Source organism: Gavia stellata, chromosome Z, assembly GCF_030936135.1.
Source record: "Gavia stellata isolate bGavSte3 chromosome Z, bGavSte3.hap2, whole genome shotgun sequence".
Taxonomy (NCBI): Eukaryota; Metazoa; Chordata; class Aves; order Gaviiformes; family Gaviidae; genus Gavia; species Gavia stellata.
The window spans coordinates 45,903,186-45,925,281 of NC_082637.1; the positions used below are offsets into that span (position 1 = coordinate 45,903,186).

The following is a 22,096-nucleotide window of genomic DNA, read 5'->3' on the forward strand; positions in this document are numbered from 1 at the left end:
GATAATTCTTCATTTTTAATTTAGCCAGCAGTGCAGTATGTAGGGACAGAACCTCTGACCTCAACTACTTTATGAAAAGAGAATAATATTCTAGAGTGACCCTCAACAATTATGGAATTGGCTAGTACTGACTGTATACACGCTAAAAAAATTCAATGTCACAGCCCAACTCAATCTCCCCCTTTGCAACTTCTGTATCTCAGGAGAATTTAAAAGGATTTTAGTCTGGATCTTCTAAGCCTCTTAAAGGTAAAGGGTAGTTAAAAAGGAGCTTTGACAAAACAAGCAGGGAAGCAGAAGAACCAGGAATTGGTGGTAAGCTAAGTCATCAAGTAGGAAAACACTTGAAGCAAAAAGAATGGAGTAGAAATTTTTTTACTAAAAGCTAAGGAACACACACAAGCTTTGTATATGTTGCCACCCTGATGCTGTATTTTGAAGTGCAAGTTTAAAAGAAAGTGTTATGTTGCTCCAGAAATAGTACAGTCCGCACATGCTTCATCTACTTCTGTTTTGAACATATGCACACTTAATAAATGGAAAGTTTGGTTTTATTTTTCTTGCAACTTCTTTTTTTTCCCCTCGGTAGTCTTCATAAACCAAGTGCTTTTTAGTAACAAGAAAGCTAAAGCTATATCCACTATTCTAAACAGTGCCATCCTCCAGCCAAATGGTACAGAAACCTGTTAGCAGTGAACAAGAGTTGGATATTTGAGTATTATTGTTAATAGTAATACTACTTACCTCTTTTATAATGCTTTTGTGCTGTAGGTTTCAAAGCACTTTATTAATAAAGGAAGAATTATCCTCACTTTACTGATGGAGAAATGGAGGCAGAGAGGGTTGAAGCGATTTGCACAGTGTCTCACAGCATGTCACTGACCCCGCTGGGAACAGAATCAGTTCTCCTCACTCCCAGTGCAGTACCTTATCCACAGAGGCCAATTTTTTGTTTTTGTTTTGTATTTGTTTGCACGTCAGTAACATTCGAAGACCCCAATCATAGCTGGGGCTCCACTATGCTAATCACAGGAAGACACAATCCCTGCCCCAAAGAGATTAAAATAACATTAAGGACAAGAGGCAACAAGTATGCAGAAGAGGAAGGAGAAGGGTAACAGTAATCTCACTGTTACACAGACTACTAATGTGCACAACTTGATGGTTCAGAAACTTTTCCAGTCATTCTCTACATCTCTTGCTGAAGAAGTTATCGTTAGTTGGCAGATTCCTTATAGGCAGTATAATAGGAGTGGTTCGAAGTCAAAAAAGGACAAAAGTACAGCATGAAAGAAAGCGCAAAGACAATTGTTAGAAAGATAAATAGCATGTGCATGTTCCGTGGCTGCTATTTTCAGCACAGCAGAAAGAGGATATAACTAAAGAGAAACATAAATGTATCAGATTGGAGGTGGATAACTGTGAAATGCCTGGATGATAAAGTTTGAACTTGCTATACTGAAGGGTCTACATACCTGTGGTAAAAGCCCATGCCGAAGTCTAGATTTGCTTCTGTCATTTCTTTAAATCATAATGGAGAATGCAATACCACACAACTGCCAAAGACCAAATTTCTGAATCCATTGTTATTCTTCCACCAGCCAAATCTCTTAATTTCCATGAAACAAGAGACCCAAAGTCTGTTTCAGGAAATAATAAAAAACAGTTGCCCTAACTAAGGGAACCGAGCTGAAGTTCATTTTCACTGAAGCCTTGATTACACTGGTGGTCTTGATCTTCTAATCACCTTCAACTGTTGTTCTAGTACCTTTAATTGTGGCCCAATGAAGTTCCTTCAGTGTTACAAGCACTGCTTTTAAGCGCAAGCCACCTGGAAGTAGATGTTTGGGTTTTTTGGGTTTTTTTTTTTAAAACATGCACTGAATTTCATTCCTTTTTCTTTATACAACTGCCTTTCTTGTAGACAGTTAACGTTTTAGATGGCTGGTTGAAGTCTTCCTTACTAAGTACGTCATAAAAATACCTTCACGTGAATAACATGTCTCGGTGATGAACTTTGCTACCTGAAAGCAAAGATGCAAAATGAAGGCACAACAGGCTGCGACCTCAAGATGAGAAGAATATTCCTGAAATATGCACTTAATAAATTGAAAACAGCCATACTAAGATTTGGAGAAGTCATCTGAACAGTAACACATCTTCTTGTTCTTCCGCTTTCTTATTTAGCAGGGGCTACAAAGATACAATCATCTTTGAGAACTCAAAACTTGAAGTTTGAGAACTAGAAAATCTGAAGGTTCATGGTAACTGACAAAGTTTGTGGACTGAATCCTTATCTCATAAAGTCGTCTCTTTATGTTTGTCATAAAATTTCCAGAAAACAAGATCTTTTTGATTGACTTAAAAATTAAGCAATACTCCCAAACTCATTAATCTCCAATAAGGAAAGGGATTTATTTCAGTTCTCAGGTGAAGAAATTGTTCTTTTGTCTGGCATCTTCATTACCCTCCATAGTAGATTCTGGAGCGTCTTTTCACCTGAACATTTGCTTTTCAATACCTTGAATTGCAGATGACTGAGCAATATTTGCAGCACTAATTCTCAACATACTATGAAGACCCCATGCAAGCAGTTAAACGAGATTGCTTCCAGAGCTAACTCTGTCACCAGGAACCCTAAATTCAGGTAAGAATTGCCAACTTCAGTTCAACAGCTTCCTGGCTGGAAATAGTCTAGCATCACCATTGTCTGAGTAAATTAAAATATAATAAAAAGAAAATTTGCTCTTCTGGTATTACCCAGCTTTGGCAAAGACTCGGCATTTCTTCCACAAAGAACAGAATTGTTGAGTAATCCTCTTTGTGTTTTGAACAAAATTCAGTGATGATGCCAAACCAGAAGACGACTGGTAAAGCGCTTCAGACCTTTACACGATACATACTCCCTCAGAACTGATGCGGGGTTTGGACGCATTGGGTTGCACAGATTTGCATGTCCTCTGGGGTGGGAAGTAGGATGGGAGGGAATTTCTACAGTTTAACTCCTCTCTGTGTTTTGAAAGAACATATTATGAAATATGTCATCTAATTTATATCACAAGTTTATTCACAGAGTTGCTGGCCCCACTCCCTCCATAAAAAAAAAAAACCCAGACTGAGCCTTTTCATCTCTTTGACCTTCTCATTGGAGAAATGTTGCTCTTTTCTTGCTCTGTCTAGTCACCTTGGCCTTTTAGATACATTTTCTTACTAAGTCTGAGCATTATCATAGTGAAGAAAAAATTAAGAATCTTCCTGTATGTTCAGAGGATGACTAAGACATCACAAACTGGTTTATTCCAAATAAAATGAATGACAGAACAGCAATCTGATCTCATCAGCTAGTTTATATTACATAGAAGAATGCTCTTCCCATTTGAGTAAATGATTTTTCCACAGAATTCAGCCATTAATTTCCTCAAGGGCTTTGCAGGTTAAGCATCTTGAAAGTTTTTCCACAAAGCATCTTCAATTCATCTTCCTTAAGAACTTTCTGTAGCAACACTGTTAAAGCCATGAAGGTTCATGTTTGTAAGAATATTCTGGAAGTTTCAAAATAAGCAAGTTGGATGAATTATTTTTTAAAGCTCCATAATGATGTCATCTGAGGAAAAGTGGAATATTCTGACAATAGCAAGGATGCTTCCGATAACTGACAGAAAAACCATGTTCACTTAGTAGCTACAGACCTACTGAAATTCCTGCCAAAATACCTGTCTTCCTTCTGCCTAGGGAGATAAGCATGGGGGCTGGAGCACACATTAAATATACCTTGTTCCAACTTTTTTGTTGTTGTTGTTCCTGCCCCCTGCCCTTGATCCCCAGCCTTCTGATCTGTTTTTTGTCAAGCACCTTATTTCAGGCTTGTGGTCATTTTCTTGATTAGCATTTCTAAACTCTATTTTCAAGCAGAGGCAACTGTGACTTCTTCCATGAATGTTCATTTTAAAAACCTGTTTCAATTTGTAGTTAAATTAACCCAATGACAGAAGGGTGGTAGTTCTCCTTTTTTTCCCTATAAATATTTTCTCTGAAGTAAGTTTTCTACTAGTGACAAACTACAAACAGGGTCACCTTTTGTTTTCAAATATCCAGCCCCGTTAACACTTTTGAAGAAGACAAACTGAAAACAAGTCAAGAAGTCAAACAACTATGTTGAGTTCAGAGATGTGTAATCTGTAGTTCTGGTAACCTGAAAGTGTTTTGATTTATATGCCTGTTTCTGCAGCTACACAGGAAAATTCTGTAAGGGACACTATTGCATATCTGCTGAAGAACCATGAACTGCCGTGGTGAAGTCTGAAATTGCCATGTGTAAAGGAAATTTTTATTCTAGTATTGGCATTTATTAATACCCAATTTTAATAATCTACTGGAAAGAACAGTTCTGATTTTTTTAACTACATGCATATTTATGTGTTACAAGCAATAATTAATATTAATCTTGTTAAAACAGCCAATAAGCATAACATACTATGGCGGGGGTTTAAGTGACAGCTGCAGACTGTTATGCAACCTGTAATATTGTAAATTTTGTAATTTCACTCTAACATTAGTGTACATAGAGATCTTGGAAGAGTTTTAGAAGTTTAAAGCAAGCAAGCAAGTGGGGTTATAGAACAAGATACCAATGCAAATGGAAGAAATTACAAAGCAAGGACAGTTTAACTGATATTTTGTTACCTTATATTTGCCCTGGTCACATCCACATAACGTGCTTTCCATTGTGTAGCTCCTTTGTACTCCTATCTCTCTCCAGACAACAACTCGTGCTGTTGATTCTTTGGACTTTTCCACTACAAAGCTGCAGCTGCCCATGCAGAATGCTGGGGCAGTTTGACTCAGGATCTTGGGGAGTGCCTGCAAGACAGTAATTTGAAAAATACAGCAATTCTTTTATTACACTTATGGAAGCAGGGGGGAGGGGAATATTCAATCACAAACTGCTATCGGAAAATTTTGCTGCAATTTGAATTAAAAGAACAAGAATGAAAACATTTCTCCATCTTCAGTTTTCAAAACCCAGTGTGTTCAAGTGACAACAGGTTTGCTATTTATTAAAATTCTCTTTTTCAGATTCAGTCACTAAAATTAAGTGTTAGCCATGTGGGTAAGAATCAGGATACAAAAGAATTATTCAAGTGATCACCATCTCCTCCTAATTCACTGAGCTAACTTCGCTCAAATTAACTGTCCTACATACCCCATATAATTAATCAATTCCGTTTCAGACTGTTTCAACAATCCAATTTGCAGACCTAACACAGACACTATTTTATTAATACATAAAATTCATTTCTATTCAGCAAAGCACTAGGTGCACATTTAACTTCAAGAACATGAATCAAAGTTCAATGTACCTGTTTACATGACAGCTTTGGAAAAAGATAGGAAACAGTTATGTATGTATTTGAGTAATGCTAAATGACTACATTCCTTCCAGCTTTTATTTGTATCAGTTAAGCCAAAACACATGACCATTTTGAATTTATTATTTCAGTAGTACATATACCATTATTAGTGTAAGCTTGCCCAAACATTTCAGTCTGCCTTTTCGAAACCAAAAGGTTTTTCCCACAACTCTTATTGACTATTGTCTTTTGTGTGCTATGGTAGTACAGGTTGAAGTGGTAAGCCCCTATATAAACGTGTTGGGCCGCAGACATGAATGACATTGAATGCAGCATCCCGAAAATCACACAAGAAAAATCAAGGAGCAATACAATATTTTTTTTAAAAGTGAGAGAGATTTGAGAAAAAAAATCTGAAAGCACTGTAACTCATTTACACTCACGGATGCATAAGAAGCATTTCAACGTGCACTCACACGCTTTTCAAGCTTAAGTCGGCATCTCCTCAAAAATGGGGGGTTTGGATGCATCAGGTTGCACAGATTTGCAGTTACCACAAGGCGGCAGTGGAGTTACACAGAAGAAACTAGTAACATGTAATTCTTCAAATCTCTTGCAATTTTGAAAGCTTACACAATGCAGAGGATGTTGTTTGTGCAAGTTTATTATGTGTATGTATTAGGGGCACATGCCTTAATTACACATCTTTATATGAGGAACCTTGTCTATTTCTGTACACAAAGATGAGTATTTCTCAGAGCAATTGAGTATTTTTATTTTCTTGTTGCTAGAATATTGTTTGTCATGCTAAAATGACTTGGTTTTTGTCCAGTAATTATAGACGCACGGAAGCATATTTTCAATGTATTTACTATGATGGTAATGTTGAACACAAAAAAACCCATATATTGGTACAAGGACCCCAAAAAATAAAACACACTACTAACATTAAATCCTTAGCTGTATTAGTGTGCAACATTTAAAGATCTCAAAATACTTCGAAGTACACTCAGAAACTAAAAAGGGATCATTCTAAGTAAGTCTGCTTATGCTATAAAGTCACTGTGTGCACAGAATAATATAGGGAAGTTATCTGAAAAGTATATTCCAAATTCATGCCAAGTGAAAAAGGTACAAATGTCAAACTTACCCTGTAACCAGGGTCCTCCATCAGGTCACAAGAGACAGCATTAACATTTGTGTGCCACATTGTCTCTTTGATGCTGCAGCCATACATAAATACATTCTTTTTACGAGAGTGACCATGATAATCACAGTAGACCTACAATAAATCATTAGGCAAAATAAAGCCAAGGCATATGGAATTAACACTTTATAAAAGTAATAGAAGGACTAATAAAAATTTTTATTTGTACCGTTGCAAGTTCTAAAGAATTAGGAAACACAACTCCTTATATGATTAACTTGTGCATTAAGACAAAAAACCAGGGTTCTTCTAAGAAAGGTTTAACCTTCTACCCTAGCAAAGGAAACAGATTTACATCTAAAGGTTTGCAGGAAACCAGTTCTCCAAGTCAAACTTAAGTATGACACAGTTTACAAGACCATATTAAAATGTTTACTTTACAGACTAGCTACATACACAAGGTTAAAAAGGTTCAGAATTGCTTACACACACATACTCACCAGAGGTAAACGTTTTATAGCAGCCAGATATTGCAGTAACCCTTTAGCATGGTAAATAGTGGGATGCAGATCTGGATTTGGATTTTGCCACTGTCTGTTTAAATCTTCTCCACTTAAAGAGCAACGGTGGCTATTGTGGGGGGGTGGAAAAACGCATGATGTAGTCTGTATTATCATATTTTTAAATAAGCCTCCCCCCCACCTTGAGTTTTCCTTGTCACCACTGCTTCTTTGGAAGAAGTCTGGTAAGAAACAAACTACAGTTTTCTAACATGCGAAATAATAGAAGTGTTTGGGGGTTTTAAGTTATGTTACAGACAACCTAAAAAAAATAAGTAGCTTCCTATATGAGGTCAATTGTAATCTTGCTTATTTGCTTCTGAAACTGAAGGCTTGCAATTCTATTCAAATTCTAGTTCAAAATCAGTAATTTCAAATACATGGTATCTTCACAGTTTTGGTGTCTTGACTTCTGTAGTATAAAGACTAATGCCAACCAGAAATCTAATACTTGAAATATGAAGTTCTTAGGAGACAAGTAGCTGTGAGAAAAACAAGAAAGAAAAAAAAAACCAAAACCCAGCAAAAAAATAAAGATCATCTATGTATTCAGCCAACTATCAGCAAGAACTTTTAAACTTGCAGAAATTCACGTTCATGCAGTCATCTTCAGTACATTTGTCTTCAGATTGTGTCTGCTGGGACAGATTTCTTAATTGTCCCTGCACTAAACTTTCACTTGTATTCTGAATTATTTAATTCCAGGCGTTCTGTTATATACATGCTTTTACATATATAAAGACAGGGTTCTACTCAAATCCATAACTGGTTTGGGTTTTATTATTTTGTTCACAAAACCTTTTAAAATACTACCCGTAACTAGGTAAGAAGGAACTGTAGATTCACCATACCAAAATTTCCATTTCATATGAATTCCCTGTAACCAAGTAAATACAGACTGCTGAACGCTTACTCATAGCAGTATATCAAAAGGTTCTGAAATATCCCTTTATTATGAAAAGTGGTAGTAAGTGAAATAATTACCATTAACGACTTTAATTAAATCAGGATACTCTCTTACCCTTTCTCTTGCACACCTGTTAACCTTCCCCCTTTTAATAACATTTGACAACAGCCATTTCCATTAACATCCTTTTAAAAACTATGATTAAAAAAAAGAGGAAAATTACGTAAATGCTTTCTCAGATACACGGACTGTTCTTTTTCATGAGAACCATGAACTTGTTTAGCTTTTCCTAAAAGCAGCTGTGATCTCATATAACACTCTACACCTATCCAAGACTGTAGTTCAGAGGGACAATTAAAATGCCATGTCAAATCACATAAGAATAATTATCATTCATGAACAACCGAAAATACTTTTTATAAAACTGAAATTCATGGAACAATGCATCTGCCTTTAAAAAGCCAAAAAACGGAAGAGTCCTACCAATTTTGTAAGTGGGGGTTTTCTGTATTAAGTATTGCACTTTTATGTTTCTGGGATTAGTTTAGATTTAAAAAAAAAAAAAACAAAACACAGATGCAAAGACATAGTGGTACAGGTTACGTATTTGTGAATAAACTTATGCTTACTTTCCACTGACGACACCATCTGGATTGAGCATGGGAATAATTTTGAAAATATAAGATTCTCGTAAACATTGGGCACTTGGATTATTGCTCATAAGGTATTCCAGCGTTCCCTTCATAACCCAGCTTGCATTAGTCTCTCCAGGATGTACACGAGCAGATAGGAAAACATAAGGACGATTCCCTAGAAGAAGTATGCGTAGAAGTTGCAAAATACAATTCAAGCTAAGTTAACAGTTTGTTGACTGAAAAAAGAGGAATAGCCAGCTTCATTTATTACAATGCAAAACACAGTATCTGAGAGTATTATTGGGTATCAATATTATTGATAGAGCTTGCCAGAATATTGTTGTAATTACAGAACTCTCACAATGGAGCTTTAAAATCAATCAAACAATTACACAGTCACAACTAGTTTTAGTTGGCAATTATGGTGTGATGACTTTGATGGCTTTTTTTCCAATAGCCAAGAAAAATCCTGGGGCGGAAGAACAAACCAGGAATGCGGTCATAACTAAAGCTCACTTCAAACCACAGTAGCTTAGATACTGGCTTTAGGAAGATTTTTTTGACAAGCAAATAACCTGAGCATTTGGAGAAAAAAAGTTACTCAGAAGTCAAGTATCCTTTTCCAAGAAGTGTTGTCTGCAAAACATAACATACAAAAATATCTAGCAACTTATTTAAAAATATATGAATATATATACTCTTATATATCTAAATATCCTTATTTGACTACCACATATAAATATTATGAAACACAAAGCAAACCCTGAATATCAATGCCTCTTAATTTCATAAAATTCATTAGCCTTATTTTACATTGCTATTTTTACAAAGCACAATGGTTAATACTGAGGTTTTTTCATAAAGAGCTAGTTTTAGATTATTTTCAGTTGATGAGAAAGAAAAGTCATACTTACTGAACTGACAGATATGTTCATAGTAATTGGACTCTGGCATGGCTGTAATAGTGACTAAGGGACAACTGTTGCCAGCCAGGGTCTCACAGAGAACATCTTGTCGAAAATATATCTGTTGAGGATTGTGCATAGATTCCAGCTTCTGAAGATGCATCTTCATTCCAAAAATAAGGAAAAAATACTTCAAACCTTTTGCAGTCACCTATCACAGTGTATTCCACAGGTACTACTTAATGGATCTTTCTTTTTGTTGTTCTAAACAATGTTCAGTTTTCCATCATAATTCTGATCATAAAATACCATTCTCTGCATCTCTGACTGAATACTTCTTTGTATAAAGTCTGTTTTTCCAACTGCTTTGAGGCAGATGAAGGCACAGATGGTACATTATTTTCTATCAGACAATACTGTAAGGGTATGTGGAAGTTAAGAACCTCTGCTTCATTAAGGTTATCTGATCAGGACCTTTTCAGTGCAAAAGGGGGTAACAAGTAAAGGGGGAAGCAATGAACAGGAACACAGAGAAACAATCCTGGTAGACGAGACATAACAGAAACAACAGCAAAGGCCAAAGTCTCCAGTCTCTAACTGATCGGCCATCAAGAATCTACAGGCAAAGCTTTGGAGAGGGCCACCTGAGGGACAAGCAGGAAACAAGAGAAACATGAGAATCTGGGATATTTAAGGGGGTCTGTGGGACTATACAGAACTTATGCACCTGATCCCTACAGTCTGCCCTTAGCTATCTCTCTGTGCAGCCTCACTTTCTATCGCACGCATGCACGTGCTGTGTGGACTAGGTGCAACTAACAAGACAGGTGTGAGTCTATTGGGGGTCAGCAACTGGAGTGAGCAAGGGTCTCAGCATCAGTAGCTGGAGAGGCCACACCTCTTGGGAGCATCTCTGCGGGCACCACAGACTTTATGTCCAAAGTGCCAGCTACTGCTGGGATCAAAGCAAGTGGACTTGGTGCCAGCAGCTGGAACTATAGGCAGTGTAGGCACCCTTCGGTCTATAGTGTCAGCAACAGAAGAAAGAGGGGGTCTCAGTGCCAGCTACTGGAGTGGGTAAGGGTCTTGGTGTCCAGCCACTGGGTAAAGAACAGTGTGTGTCCCAAAAACCAACTAGTGGTGTGATTAGGGTGACTGAAGCAAGGGAGAGTGTCTCAGTACCAGCACATGGAGTAGGAACATGGGTTACAAGCCCATGTGCCTGGTACCAGCTGCTGGGGCAAGCATATGCATCTTCCCCGAAGGTAGTGTGCACGGGACAGGGGGGGTGCATGTGCAATTTGCTAGCAAACTTCAAGGTGGACTACCCAGCAAGTATGAGGCCCCACGTTGAGGCACGGGTATCAGGTGGGCAAAGAGTCCATGCTGCCATCTGGGGGGAACCACAAGTGCAGAGTGCCTGTGAGATGACTGTGTGAATGCACGCATTTGTTCGCTAGTGAGCATTAGGCTGGACTAGCCTGCAAGTTGGAGGCCTGCACAGCAGGTAAGAGAGACTGGGATCCAGGCAGGGGTATGGCACAGATGGGCCATGCCAGTCATCCATAAAGTGCAGGTACTTGTGATTCCAGGGAGTGAACAGCAATCCCTACCAGCTGGAGAGGAGGAAAGGGACTTGGGTGTCTGTAGTTACCTTTTAAGCAAGTCCTGGTAGTGTTACACACAGATGCTGTTGAAGGCAGCACCTTGTCTGTGCCAGTCTGTGTAGCCAGCCATGCTGCTGGGTGGAAGGGGGGGGATGTGCAAGTGTGTGTGCATGAGTGTCTCTCTCTCTCTGGGATACACACTCAGACCCGCTAGTGGTTGAACCTACAAGCAAACGGGAAAGCAGCAGCCACGTCCATCAGCCTGGGACAGAGACCCCCAGGTCCCTTGTCTGGCCTCCAGCAGCCAGGCAGGAGGAACTGCCAGGCCCCAGAGCTGTTGGAGGCAGCAGCTGCTTGTAACTTCCCTTAACAGGTCCATCTTCAAAGAGCAAGTAGGGCTTAGTAAAAAGCTTCATTCAACGCTGTTACACACTAGCCACTGAATCCCCAAGTTGACTTTTATTGCTGTGACAGAAACAACCAACAGACATTCTAGCCAAGAGTTTTGCCTAGTACTAAAAGCTTCACGACACTTTTTTAGCCAATTCATTATCCTAAAAAGGTCTCTAATTATCTTAAATATAGTAACTTGAGTAGGTCATTTATGAAGAGGTGTATGTAGAACAGCAAGATATGAGTCATTTGACTCAAACACAAATACTTCATCCAAGTAGCAAGTTTCCAGTCACTTATGAATTATGATTCCCAGAAAACCCATTTAGTCTGCAAGTAAGTATAAATTTTATTTTTCCAGGGACTGTTCTTTAGAACAACCTACACTCTTCACCAGTCTGAACACTAGTATTTTATGAAAATTCTCCCTTTTAAGGAGCATTTTGAACTTTATAAAAGGAAATAAAAAGAATTCACTCATGAATGCTTACATTTCACATAGTCCAAAACTATATTTATCTATGTAACAGATCATAATCTTCTCACCTTTAAAGTTGAGTATGTATATGGATAATGGTAAGCAAAGTAGCAGACATCATCTTTATGTTGGAAAGTCACTGTGAACGTAATTGTGTAATAAGATTTTCCTTTCTGACCTCCAGCAGCAATTGAACTTCTTGAAAAGTGATTCCTAAGGTAATAAACACATTAGAATAATTTTTTTTCATATCATTGATTATTCCTGAACACACATTCTAAAAGCCAGGAAGATTTTTAATGGTTGTATTTCTCTTCTGCATATATCCAGGTTAAATACACTGGTTCCCACCATCTGTAAAGATACTTCATTACCGCAGTGATACACATTCATTCATATTGGGGAAAGGCGAGTAAACAAAATAACAAAACAGCAACAAAAAAAAAAAAAGGAAGCAAACAATTGTCGACCAAGAAAGGTAATGCATGGATATGCTGTACCATCTCATCCTGTGTTCCAGGATTGCTCTACAATGTTTGCACCATAGAATACAGGAGCCTAATCACAAGCACCACATGATCGGTATTACTGGAAGTCAGTATTAAGTTTTCAAGTAAGCATGTATATATACATTCCCTTAAAAGCTTCTCTGGAACAATATTATACTTTTGTCAGAAATTGCAAAGATGAACATCTTAAATATTAGCAGTGTGTTAATAAAATCAGACCCTATATATTTCGATCTCTTCTGTTACTCTCCATAGTAACTCAGGAAGAAAACCCTGTTCATAACAGAACTACTAAAATAGAATTATCAAACTCAGAAGCAAACATTTCTCCTCAAAAATTGTACCTCACACTAATCTTCAGTGTAAGATTTGCTGTATGTTTGATTGGTGTACTTACTTATAGTAACAAATATCTGTCCCAACACGAGTCCAATATGGTCGAGAATTTAATGCTTCTTGAACAGAATACATGAGGGGCTGCATACCTTAAAGAAAAAAATGCATCTCACTTTAATGCTTAACATTAAACATCAAGATCTTAGCAGCAATGGACCACATCAACACTTATACGTGAGTCTCCGAACAACCTATACTCATTTACTCGCTATCATAAAGTGTATTTTCATGAATGCCTGGGTATCGTACACTCTTTCAACCAGGTTACAAAAGATTCTTCCCCCTCTCCCCTCATCACATCCTAATTTTCCAAAAATAACAGATTAAAGAAAAAAAGAATCAGACCTACAGAAGACCAAATTGAAATGTTTAAATGAAAGCTGTGGTTAGCATGAATGGTAATCTACAACAAATCTTGGGTTCCACTCCATCCAACTCACCATTAGAAAAAGGCTTCAAAGAGAATACAAAAAATTGATACTATCATCCATTCACCTAGACAGTTGGAAAATAACTAATCATAGAATCATTTAGGTTGGAAAAGACCTTTACGGTCATCAAGTCCAACCGTAAACCTAACTCTGCTAAGTTCACCACTAAACCACATCCCTAAGCGCCTCATCCACTCATCTTTTAAAAACCTCCACGGATGGTGACTCAACCACCTCCCTGGGCAGCCCATTCCAATGTCTGACAACCCTTTCAGTGAAGAAGTTTTCCCTAATATCCAATTTAAACCTCCCCTGGCGCAACTTGAGGCCATTTCTTCCTGTCCTGTCGCTTCAGGATAATATTTTTTTTTTTTTTAATAACAGTAAATCTTTTAAGTTTATAATTTTTGGAGAGTATACTTAAGTTGAGTACTTAATATGAAGTTAGAGTAGAAAATAATATGTATTAATTGGACATTATTTACTAGTTGGATAATTAGCCAAATACATTGCCTGATTCAGTCAGTGTACTTAAAAAAACAGAAGTAACTATCAAGTGAGTACATGCAACATATAAATGAAGATCTAAGGTAACTGATGAAGATTAATAAATAATTTAAAAGCATCTTATTACTGGCCAAACTACCTGCTATTCTTGGATTTTATCAATGTGAGTTGTACAATTATGAGAAAGAAGAAGATTATGTTACTCTATCCCAAGAGTTTGAGGTTGCAAGGGGAAAGGGGTGCTTCTCCTCCTTCTTCTTAAAGGATGAATTTCAGAAAATTCAGCAAGAAAAAAACCTCACAAAACAAATGGTTTTAAGCTGAATGACACCCTCCTCCCTGCCCCCTACAAGTGGAAGAAAGGCATATTCAGTAAGCCAGTACTTTCAGATGAGGTACAAGCAGCAAACACTATTTGCTAGAGACTGAAAGGGTCACCTATGAAGCCCAGCATTTCAAAGGAGACTTACTTCTCCTTCTCAGGTAATGTGCCTCTCTTCCCATCAATAAGACAAAACTGTTTAAGAATGTCTCCGCTTACTTTCACACCTGAAAATACACCTCTATTCAGAGAGGGATTAATGATGACAGCTGTCAGTCTTCTTGCACCTGTGTGGACCAAAAGGCTTTGGTGTTGTCCCCCCCTGCAATGGTCTTAGGACAAATTTCAGCTGCAGCCACCAGTAAATTTCTTCTGCTTTGGCCTCACTTACAACAAAACTACATTTTAAAAACCGACAGCCAGTGTTTTAAAATACTTTGGTTTTAACTGAAACTTGTCAAAACATTTTCTAGTAACACTATTAAAAAAGAATCTGATCTGACAACATGAATATACTACTGATCTCAAGGCAGAGGGAAGGAGCTGTCTAGTACAGGTATTTTTCTAAGTATTTCTTCTCAAAGTATGGGAAATGTATCTTACCGTAGTTAAACTGACTGTTTGACTTTTCACAATTGATGATGTTAAACCGGTAACCAATGCCAGTTTTCATTCCACTGACTTCAAAGTAAAACCATTGGTGATAATGATTGCTATTTATATCCGAGTTCAGAATTAGATCATACTCGTTTCTAAAGATTAACAAAAACAAATCAATCTTTTTTTAAGAAGCAGAAATAAAAGGCCTTATACATGAAAAGAAGAGTTGAAATATCTTACTTTCTGATCTGAATAACTTTGCGCAGGTTTCCAGATTCAAATTTGGAATTAAATTTCAAAACATCTGCTCCCTCTGGTACTGAACAACTATGAGTAGAAAAAGAAAAGGGACCAAAAATGAACACAACAAACTTAACTAAAATAAACTCATTAAGTTTATTTTAGCCCTCACTTCGTAATTCAGAAGTTATTTTGAACCTTCCTCTAAATACAGCCTGGATAGCAGAAACAGTGTTACATCAGGTGAAACTTTCATTGAAGTATGTTATAGTAGTACTGCTTTAAATATTACAAATCGTACCACAGAGAAAGTAGAACAGGCTTAGAGTATTCACTGAATATTTTCAGAAGGGTAAAAACTTACCTCAAATTATCAAGATCATACACAACTCTGTCTATAATGTCATTTTGATGAATCAGTCTCTCAATATCTTGAGAGATTTTTGTCCTAAAATAAAAAGCAGAGTTCTCATTTAACTTGTTGCATACTGTTTCCAATTACAAAAAGAGGAATTACCTCGTACAACAATGAAAATTAACAAAGCTGACATGAAGACAGTGGGACAGATTTTCAGAGAGACCTCAGCCTCACCCCCACTTATGTGCACAAACTGTAACTGTACTTAAGTTTAAACACCTGCATTCACAGCTGACGGAGTCCAATACTTGTATGTGAGGGAACTGAGTTTTCATGCACACAGCCCACTGAGTTTTATCTTATAGAAAAAAATTCACCATTTCATACTTTATAGTAGAAGCAGGAATTACTCAAACATTACTTATGTTAATGCTTTAATCCAGGACAGCACTTGATAACATTAGTAATTTACATACGTCCTACCATAACTAAAATTAAAGAGTTTTAGAGAGTAGGTCGTGCAGTAAGTATGTTAGTGCACTAGCTTTTCACCTCTGGAGATCTAGGTTCATTTATCGACTAGGTAACAAACAAGAATGAATTTGGTGATGTCAGCCAAATGTCAGGTGTATGTTTATCCAGATCATAAAACCATTGCACAACTGGCAGTATCTAGGTCCTGGTTTGGAAAATTAAGAATGTGTTGCAGTTCAAGAATGAAATATAGTAGCAGAGCTGTGTGGAAAAGCTTGCACAGCACCTGCAATAAGAAGAAAAGGAGGCAGATTAACAATGAAGAATACAGGAACAGAGTGGTAAAGTACGTTCAGGCTGGAAATTCTCCATTTAATTAAAATAAATATTGTCAACAAATGAGAAAAAGAAGGTAAGTGCACAACTCTAGCACCTCTTATTAAATTAAAACTAACTGGAAAAGAAAACAAGTCACAAGTCCAATGTACTGACAAAATTGCAAAAAGGCTGACTCACCACAATCTATCTGATCAGGTTCAGCTTAGGGCAGACCTACAGATTTTTGATCTTGCACTTATCTTACACAATTCCTTAGATCTCAGTATGCCTCAGCTCTAAATGGTCGTAATAATTCCTAGCATCACAGGAGTTTTGCCAAGACAAAAATCCATTAACGAGTATCAGGCATTCAAATACCATAATAATAACCAATGTAGACAAAAGGGAACAAGAAATGGTATTCAAGATGCACATGAAAAGGAAAAGTAGCAGCAGACATTTTCAGGTTCAAAAAAATCAAGATAAAAGAGAAGCAATTTTAAGATAATTAAAGGAAAAACTATAAAATCAACACTTGATGTGGAGCTCTGTGTTTATTAGGTCAGTCCTTTGTGGATCCTGATTTACCTGTTGATCACTTCTAAGTGTCAGATGACTAGAAAAAAGTAAAGTGATTAGAAAAGACTGAAGTGTACAGCAAAAAACAAGCTAAAATTTTAAGGAATGGAAAAAAGTAGGAATTTAAACCCAAATTTATAGGGTACTGAATTATATAATAATTTTCTTCCCTAAAAGGTAGAATAATATAAAACACTTCAGTTATTCTCAATGACATTTTTCAAGCAATAAAATTTTGGTGAGACATTTGGTGAAAATTACATGTTACTAAATGTAAACAAAAAAGTAATAGCCAAAGCACAAATTCAAAACCACTGCACCTCCTAGCATATTGCAAGACTAAAAAAAACACCCCACACCACATTTGTCTAATGAAAGTAAAAAGAAAAGCCACTAACTCCCCGCCTTAGGCCCCCACAACGTTTTCTTAAATTACAAGGATGGATTAAGGCAACCATTTGTTTTCTAAAGAAGACTTAGCTGATGAGCAGTAACTAACTGCTTACATTAAGAAAAACATATATCGCACTGCATGCCAAAAGAATTTGGACACAGCTTTGCAGAACACTTAAAAGCTTCCCCATGTCCCCCACCAAACTCATTTTCACCACCTTCCCATAAACTATAAATTTCTAAAAAGATTAAGCTCTTTCTAAACAGGTTCCCTTCCCAGAAATTTGTTCCATTCCAGTAACAAGACTGAGTCATTTGTAGAAAACTAAATTCTTAGAACAGTGTACCTTAAAAAAGTAATGCAGGATTTTTGATTCAAGTTTAGCAGTATTATCTGATATTTCATTCTTGTTTCACACAAGACCTAAAAAAGTTACTTCCAACATAGAAAATACAACAAAAATAAAACATTTTAAAGTTAAAATAAAATATACTCTAGACTTATCTTCATGGTTTAGAAATCAGCTTTATATATAACCACACAAGTAGGAATGTTGGTTAAAAGTCAGAGTTAATACAGTGCTCTGTATCTAAGAAGAATGAGCATTGGAACGACAAATTTTATGTGACTTCACTCAATTTTACTCAGGAAAATTCAGAATGATTAAGTACTACAAAACCATACATGAAGATTTGCAAGATTTTCTTCAAATGCAGTTCTCAGTCTTGAGTCAGAAATCACCTATCTATCTAAAAAATAAGCTTATAGGGAAGATTTTTCTCCTTCCAACACTGAACGGTGCTTTCTAGTAATGGTATATTCATTACATCATTAGTGTTTCACTCTTGGTCATTTCACTAGAAAGATCACTTTTTTTATTACACGTGTGAAACAGCTAAAGGATTTTAATTATACAACCTAAAGACACTTAATCTCTTAATAACCAAATGTAAATATGAAGAATCTCATGAAACTGGTAGAAGTTATAAATATAAAGCTAAAAACATTCAATCTAATAATTAAGCAAGTGGCAAAGTCTCATATCTACTGTTATGTGTTCTGCTAACATGCTCATTTGTCTTTATAGTAACTTACTATGCATATGAGCCAGCTCTTCATACCACCTCTGCAAATTATTCCTGAGTCACATGACCCTTTATCATTTTGTAATAGCTCTCAGTGAAGAAATAAATGGGTGTGTTGATGTGTTATTTTTTGTTGGTTCATTTTATTTGTCATTCTGTGTTTATTCTGTGTCATTCTGCAGGACCTAACACAAACTGCTTCCTCAGCATTTGTTACCTCTAAATTCTGTTGTACTGTAAATGCTAAAACCAAACACTTAAGTGTATTAATTCTTTAATTTTTCCCGCTACATTTTCCTGAAAGATAGCTTTGTTAGCACAGCAAAGAAAAGAGCTGAAGAATCTTTAAACTACTAACTGTCCTATCTTTGCTAAGACCTGAAGGGTGCATTCAGGTAGGTTTGTTTGTTTGTTTGTTGGGGGGTTTTGTGGGTGGGGTTTTTTTGATTGGGTTTTTTGTTTGTTTGGGGTTTTTTTGTGGATTGGGGTTTTTTTTTTTTGTTTGTTTGGTTTTTTTTTTTTACAAACTACAAAATTTAGATGGCAGATGGTATGAAGACAAAAAGGCAGACTATAAATGAAACTCAGTATTTAGAAACTGCATTACAGAATTAGAATTAGCACTTACAGAATCCGATTGTGTTCTTGTTTATGGCTCTGCATTGATCAATGCCTACTCACCTACCTTCAAACCGCTTTTCACCGAAAACAGTTTTAGATGCCAAAGTAAACATTTTATATGTGCCTGTTAATCTCATCCTAAAGATTGTTTCTCAAGGGACTGAAAACAACAAAAAAAGGAGTACGGTAACTCACCTCTGCACCCCATATGGCCTTTCCAGTATAGGCTCCTTAAATGGGGGTGGAATATGGCCGAAATAATCTGGATAGGCCACTTCTGAATACTCAGGAATAGATTTTGTGGTTTTTACCATTTCGATATAAAGATCACAGTCATGAACTGGTGATACATCAGAAACCTCAAGCACGACTTGCTCCCCTGATGAACTAGATCTGGAATCCTCCTCCTCCGAATCCACTCCAGTGCAGCAGAGTTTTCCCAGCTGGACAGATGATCCTTCAAAGAGGCTACTTCCGCAGGGTGAAACATGTTCACAAGGTTTACTACAAGCAAGTGTGGCAAGGCTAGTTTTGCTTTCCTTCTTTATTACACACCCTGTACCATAATACTGATCATTTTTTGCACTGTTCTGCAGACTGATCCTGTCCAAGCCTTTCACAATTTCTTGGCTTAGACACTGGCATGATGGAAGCAGGTTTCTTTGATCATTTTGCTGATGTAAACTACTGTCTTTGATACTATCTTTCTTTGGTAGTTCCAGAAAGGCTGGCCTTCTATTGTATTCCTCTGTCAATAAAGGATTGCTCTCCTTCAGAGCAACTCCTTTCGTTGACTGGTTTGCTTCAGCAGAGTGCTCCTCTCCTGCTGTAGGAACAACAATAGGTCCACCCAGATTTGCATCAGGTACAAAAGGCTTTGGTTCCTTGGAAACTAAGTCACATTCCTTAAAAAATAAAAGAGGAAAAAATAATAAAAATATTTATTTTTAAAAAAAGTAAACAGTTCCTAAAGTTTCTAATGTAAATGAAATAGAAATGAAAACTTTCCCTTTCATTGTTCCTGAGGTATGCTTTGCAATAATCAAAAATAAGTGTAATTTAAAAGATGACAGTTATTATGTTTTAAACTTAAATAAACATAGCAATGAAGTTTTAGCTTTTACAAGAAGATAGCATCAAAGCAATCAACTCAATGCAATTCCGTAGATATTTTAACCAACTACTTTAAAGAGGTGCACAGCATTTAAGGAAATACCTAATACAATGCATCTTTGCCAGAAATCTCATGTCCTTTCTTACTGTTTTACTTTCTGCTGTGAGCAATAACCAAATATCAGAAAACAGTTTTCCTTTTTATCTGCCCACAGTCCCCTTTCAGTCAGATTAAAGTAACCCATAACATTTAATTAAATAACTCACTCTATAGCACTCTCATATGTAGCTCTAGAACTGCAGACACTCTCATTTTTTGGCTAGAGGAACTATCCACCCAAAAAAGAATGTCAAAATGTATTCCAGAGTCAATCCGTTATGACAAGGAATGCACTGGGAGTCATATACTTTACCTGAAAGTTTTCTGAAAGTTCTGGGAAAAACTGCTCATACATTTTCAGTTCTTCTATGGGTCTTCCCACCTCCTGTCTAGGTTTCAGTTTATTAATATCAGTTTCAATATCATCATTCTGAAAGAGCACCAGAAGAAATGAATCTTGCATCCAGAATTAATGAACTTCTAAAATAATTACACTCACCTTTTACTTCTGACACAGCCATGCTTTAAAAGCTGACTATCATAGAATCATAGAATGGTTTGGGTTGGAAGGGACCTTAAAGATCATCTAATTCCAAGCCCCCTGCCATGGGCACGGACACCTTCCACTAAACCAGGTTGCTCAAAGCCCCGTCCAACCTGGCCTTGAACACCTCCAGGGTTGTGGCATCCACAACTGCCCTGGGCAACCTGTTCCAGTGCCTCACCACTCTCACAGTGAAGAATTCCTTCCTTATATCTAATCTAAATATACCCTCTTTTCAGTTCAAAGCCGTTACCCCTTGTCCTATGACTACGTACTAAAATATCACTATTTTAAAATGAGCTGAACTGCACCTTTCACCAAGAAGGTTTAAGCAGCTCAGTTTTATTAGTATGCCAAAGCCTCCATTTCAATAGAAATATTACAAACATCTCAATTTTCTTGCTTTCATCCAAATGTATTATGCACAGACATCAGACTACACTTCACACGAGATCTGCGCATAATCCAGCTATTGCAAGCTGGAATGTGGAGATCTCATCTTACTGCAGCGACAAAGGAATAACTGTTTCTATGGAAGATACTCCCTTCATCAGGGCTCATGAGAACCTTGAATAAAATTCGTCATTCCAGTCTGTGGACAGACAATTCAACTAACTCCTGAATATATGTAACGTAAAAATATAGAATAAGGCAGTTCTGACCAAATGTCCTTTTGTGTCCTGACTAGCAGCTGGAGAGCAGAACAAGATCTTCCTAAAGTGACAGAACAGTGACAGGTCTGATCTCTACCTCTACTACAGTTGGCAGAACTTCAAAGTTACCTTGCTGAAACACTGACCTAGTCAATCCCAGTCCAGAATAATGGAAAAAGTTAGAGGAGCTCTTACATACTGAGCAGCATAGGTGTGAAGAGAGGGCTGAGAGAAATACAAGCTGGGAACAGAACACTGCTAAAAGAGTTTGCAGTTCTGTTCCACTGTACTCCAGACACATCAAGTGTGAAGCAAACAGGTTTTGATAAAAAACTTGAAGCAATCTGAACAACAAAGGTTGATATTTTCAAGCAGCACCCACCTTCCTTAAGTTTCAGGAGCTTTTTTCATTTTAGAAATTGCCCTGAAGACCTCCTCAAAGTCCTTTTAACACTTAAAACATATGGCTGTATAGACGATTCAAGCAACTTAAAAAAAAATAATAAAAACCTGTTGTGCCTGGTTTGAGCATGTTAATTTTGTCTCATACCAACCTTAAAATGTTGGTCCTTGTCATCATCATTTTCAGTTTCAATTTCTGATTCTGTTTCAGCATCGTCATTGTCATCGCTTTCATCTACTACATCATCCACTATGATACAAAAAAGTTTCGTAAGGCAGATTATACATTTAATCCAACACATATGCTCAAAAAAATTCTATGTCCTGGGTTTATTTTCTTTTTTACTTACCACTTGAAAAAAATTTTAAAACCAACTAGTAAACATTAATTACTATTACCAGAGTTACAAAACAAAATGCTTGTTTGACAATATTGCAGACTCAATTTATTACATTTCCATGCAGTT

General features: G+C 36.9%; 1 protein-coding gene across 4 annotated transcripts in view; it reads right to left on the reverse strand.

Annotated features, from left to right (window-relative positions):
• Positions 1–22,096, reverse strand: part of AGTPBP1 (ATP/GTP binding carboxypeptidase 1) — a 59,570-nt gene that overhangs the window by 19,391 nt on the left and 18,083 nt on the right. For 3 of the 4 annotated variants that reach the window (XM_059833264.1, XM_059833261.1, XM_059833263.1), the window contains 13 exons: positions 21,782–21,879; positions 20,344–20,460; positions 19,013–19,722; positions 15,353–15,436; positions 14,989–15,075; positions 14,752–14,900; positions 12,890–12,977; positions 12,052–12,196; positions 9,515–9,668; positions 8,595–8,775; positions 6,999–7,128; positions 6,502–6,633; positions 4,684–4,860 (listed from right to left, as the gene is read on the reverse strand). In XM_059833264.1, coding sequence (XP_059689247.1) covers positions 4,684–4,860; positions 6,502–6,633; positions 6,999–7,128; positions 8,595–8,775; positions 9,515–9,668; positions 12,052–12,196; positions 12,890–12,977; positions 14,752–14,900; positions 14,989–15,075; positions 15,353–15,436; positions 19,013–19,722; positions 20,344–20,460; positions 21,782–21,879 — 2,252 coding nt within the window. Of the gene's footprint in view, positions 1–893; positions 1,046–4,683; positions 4,861–6,501; positions 6,634–6,998; positions 7,129–8,594; positions 8,776–9,514; positions 9,669–12,051; positions 12,197–12,889; positions 12,978–14,751; positions 14,901–14,988; positions 15,076–15,352; positions 15,437–19,012; positions 19,723–20,343; positions 20,461–21,781; positions 21,880–22,096 lie in introns of those variants that run through there. The other variant, XM_059833262.1, reaches the window with a different exon arrangement.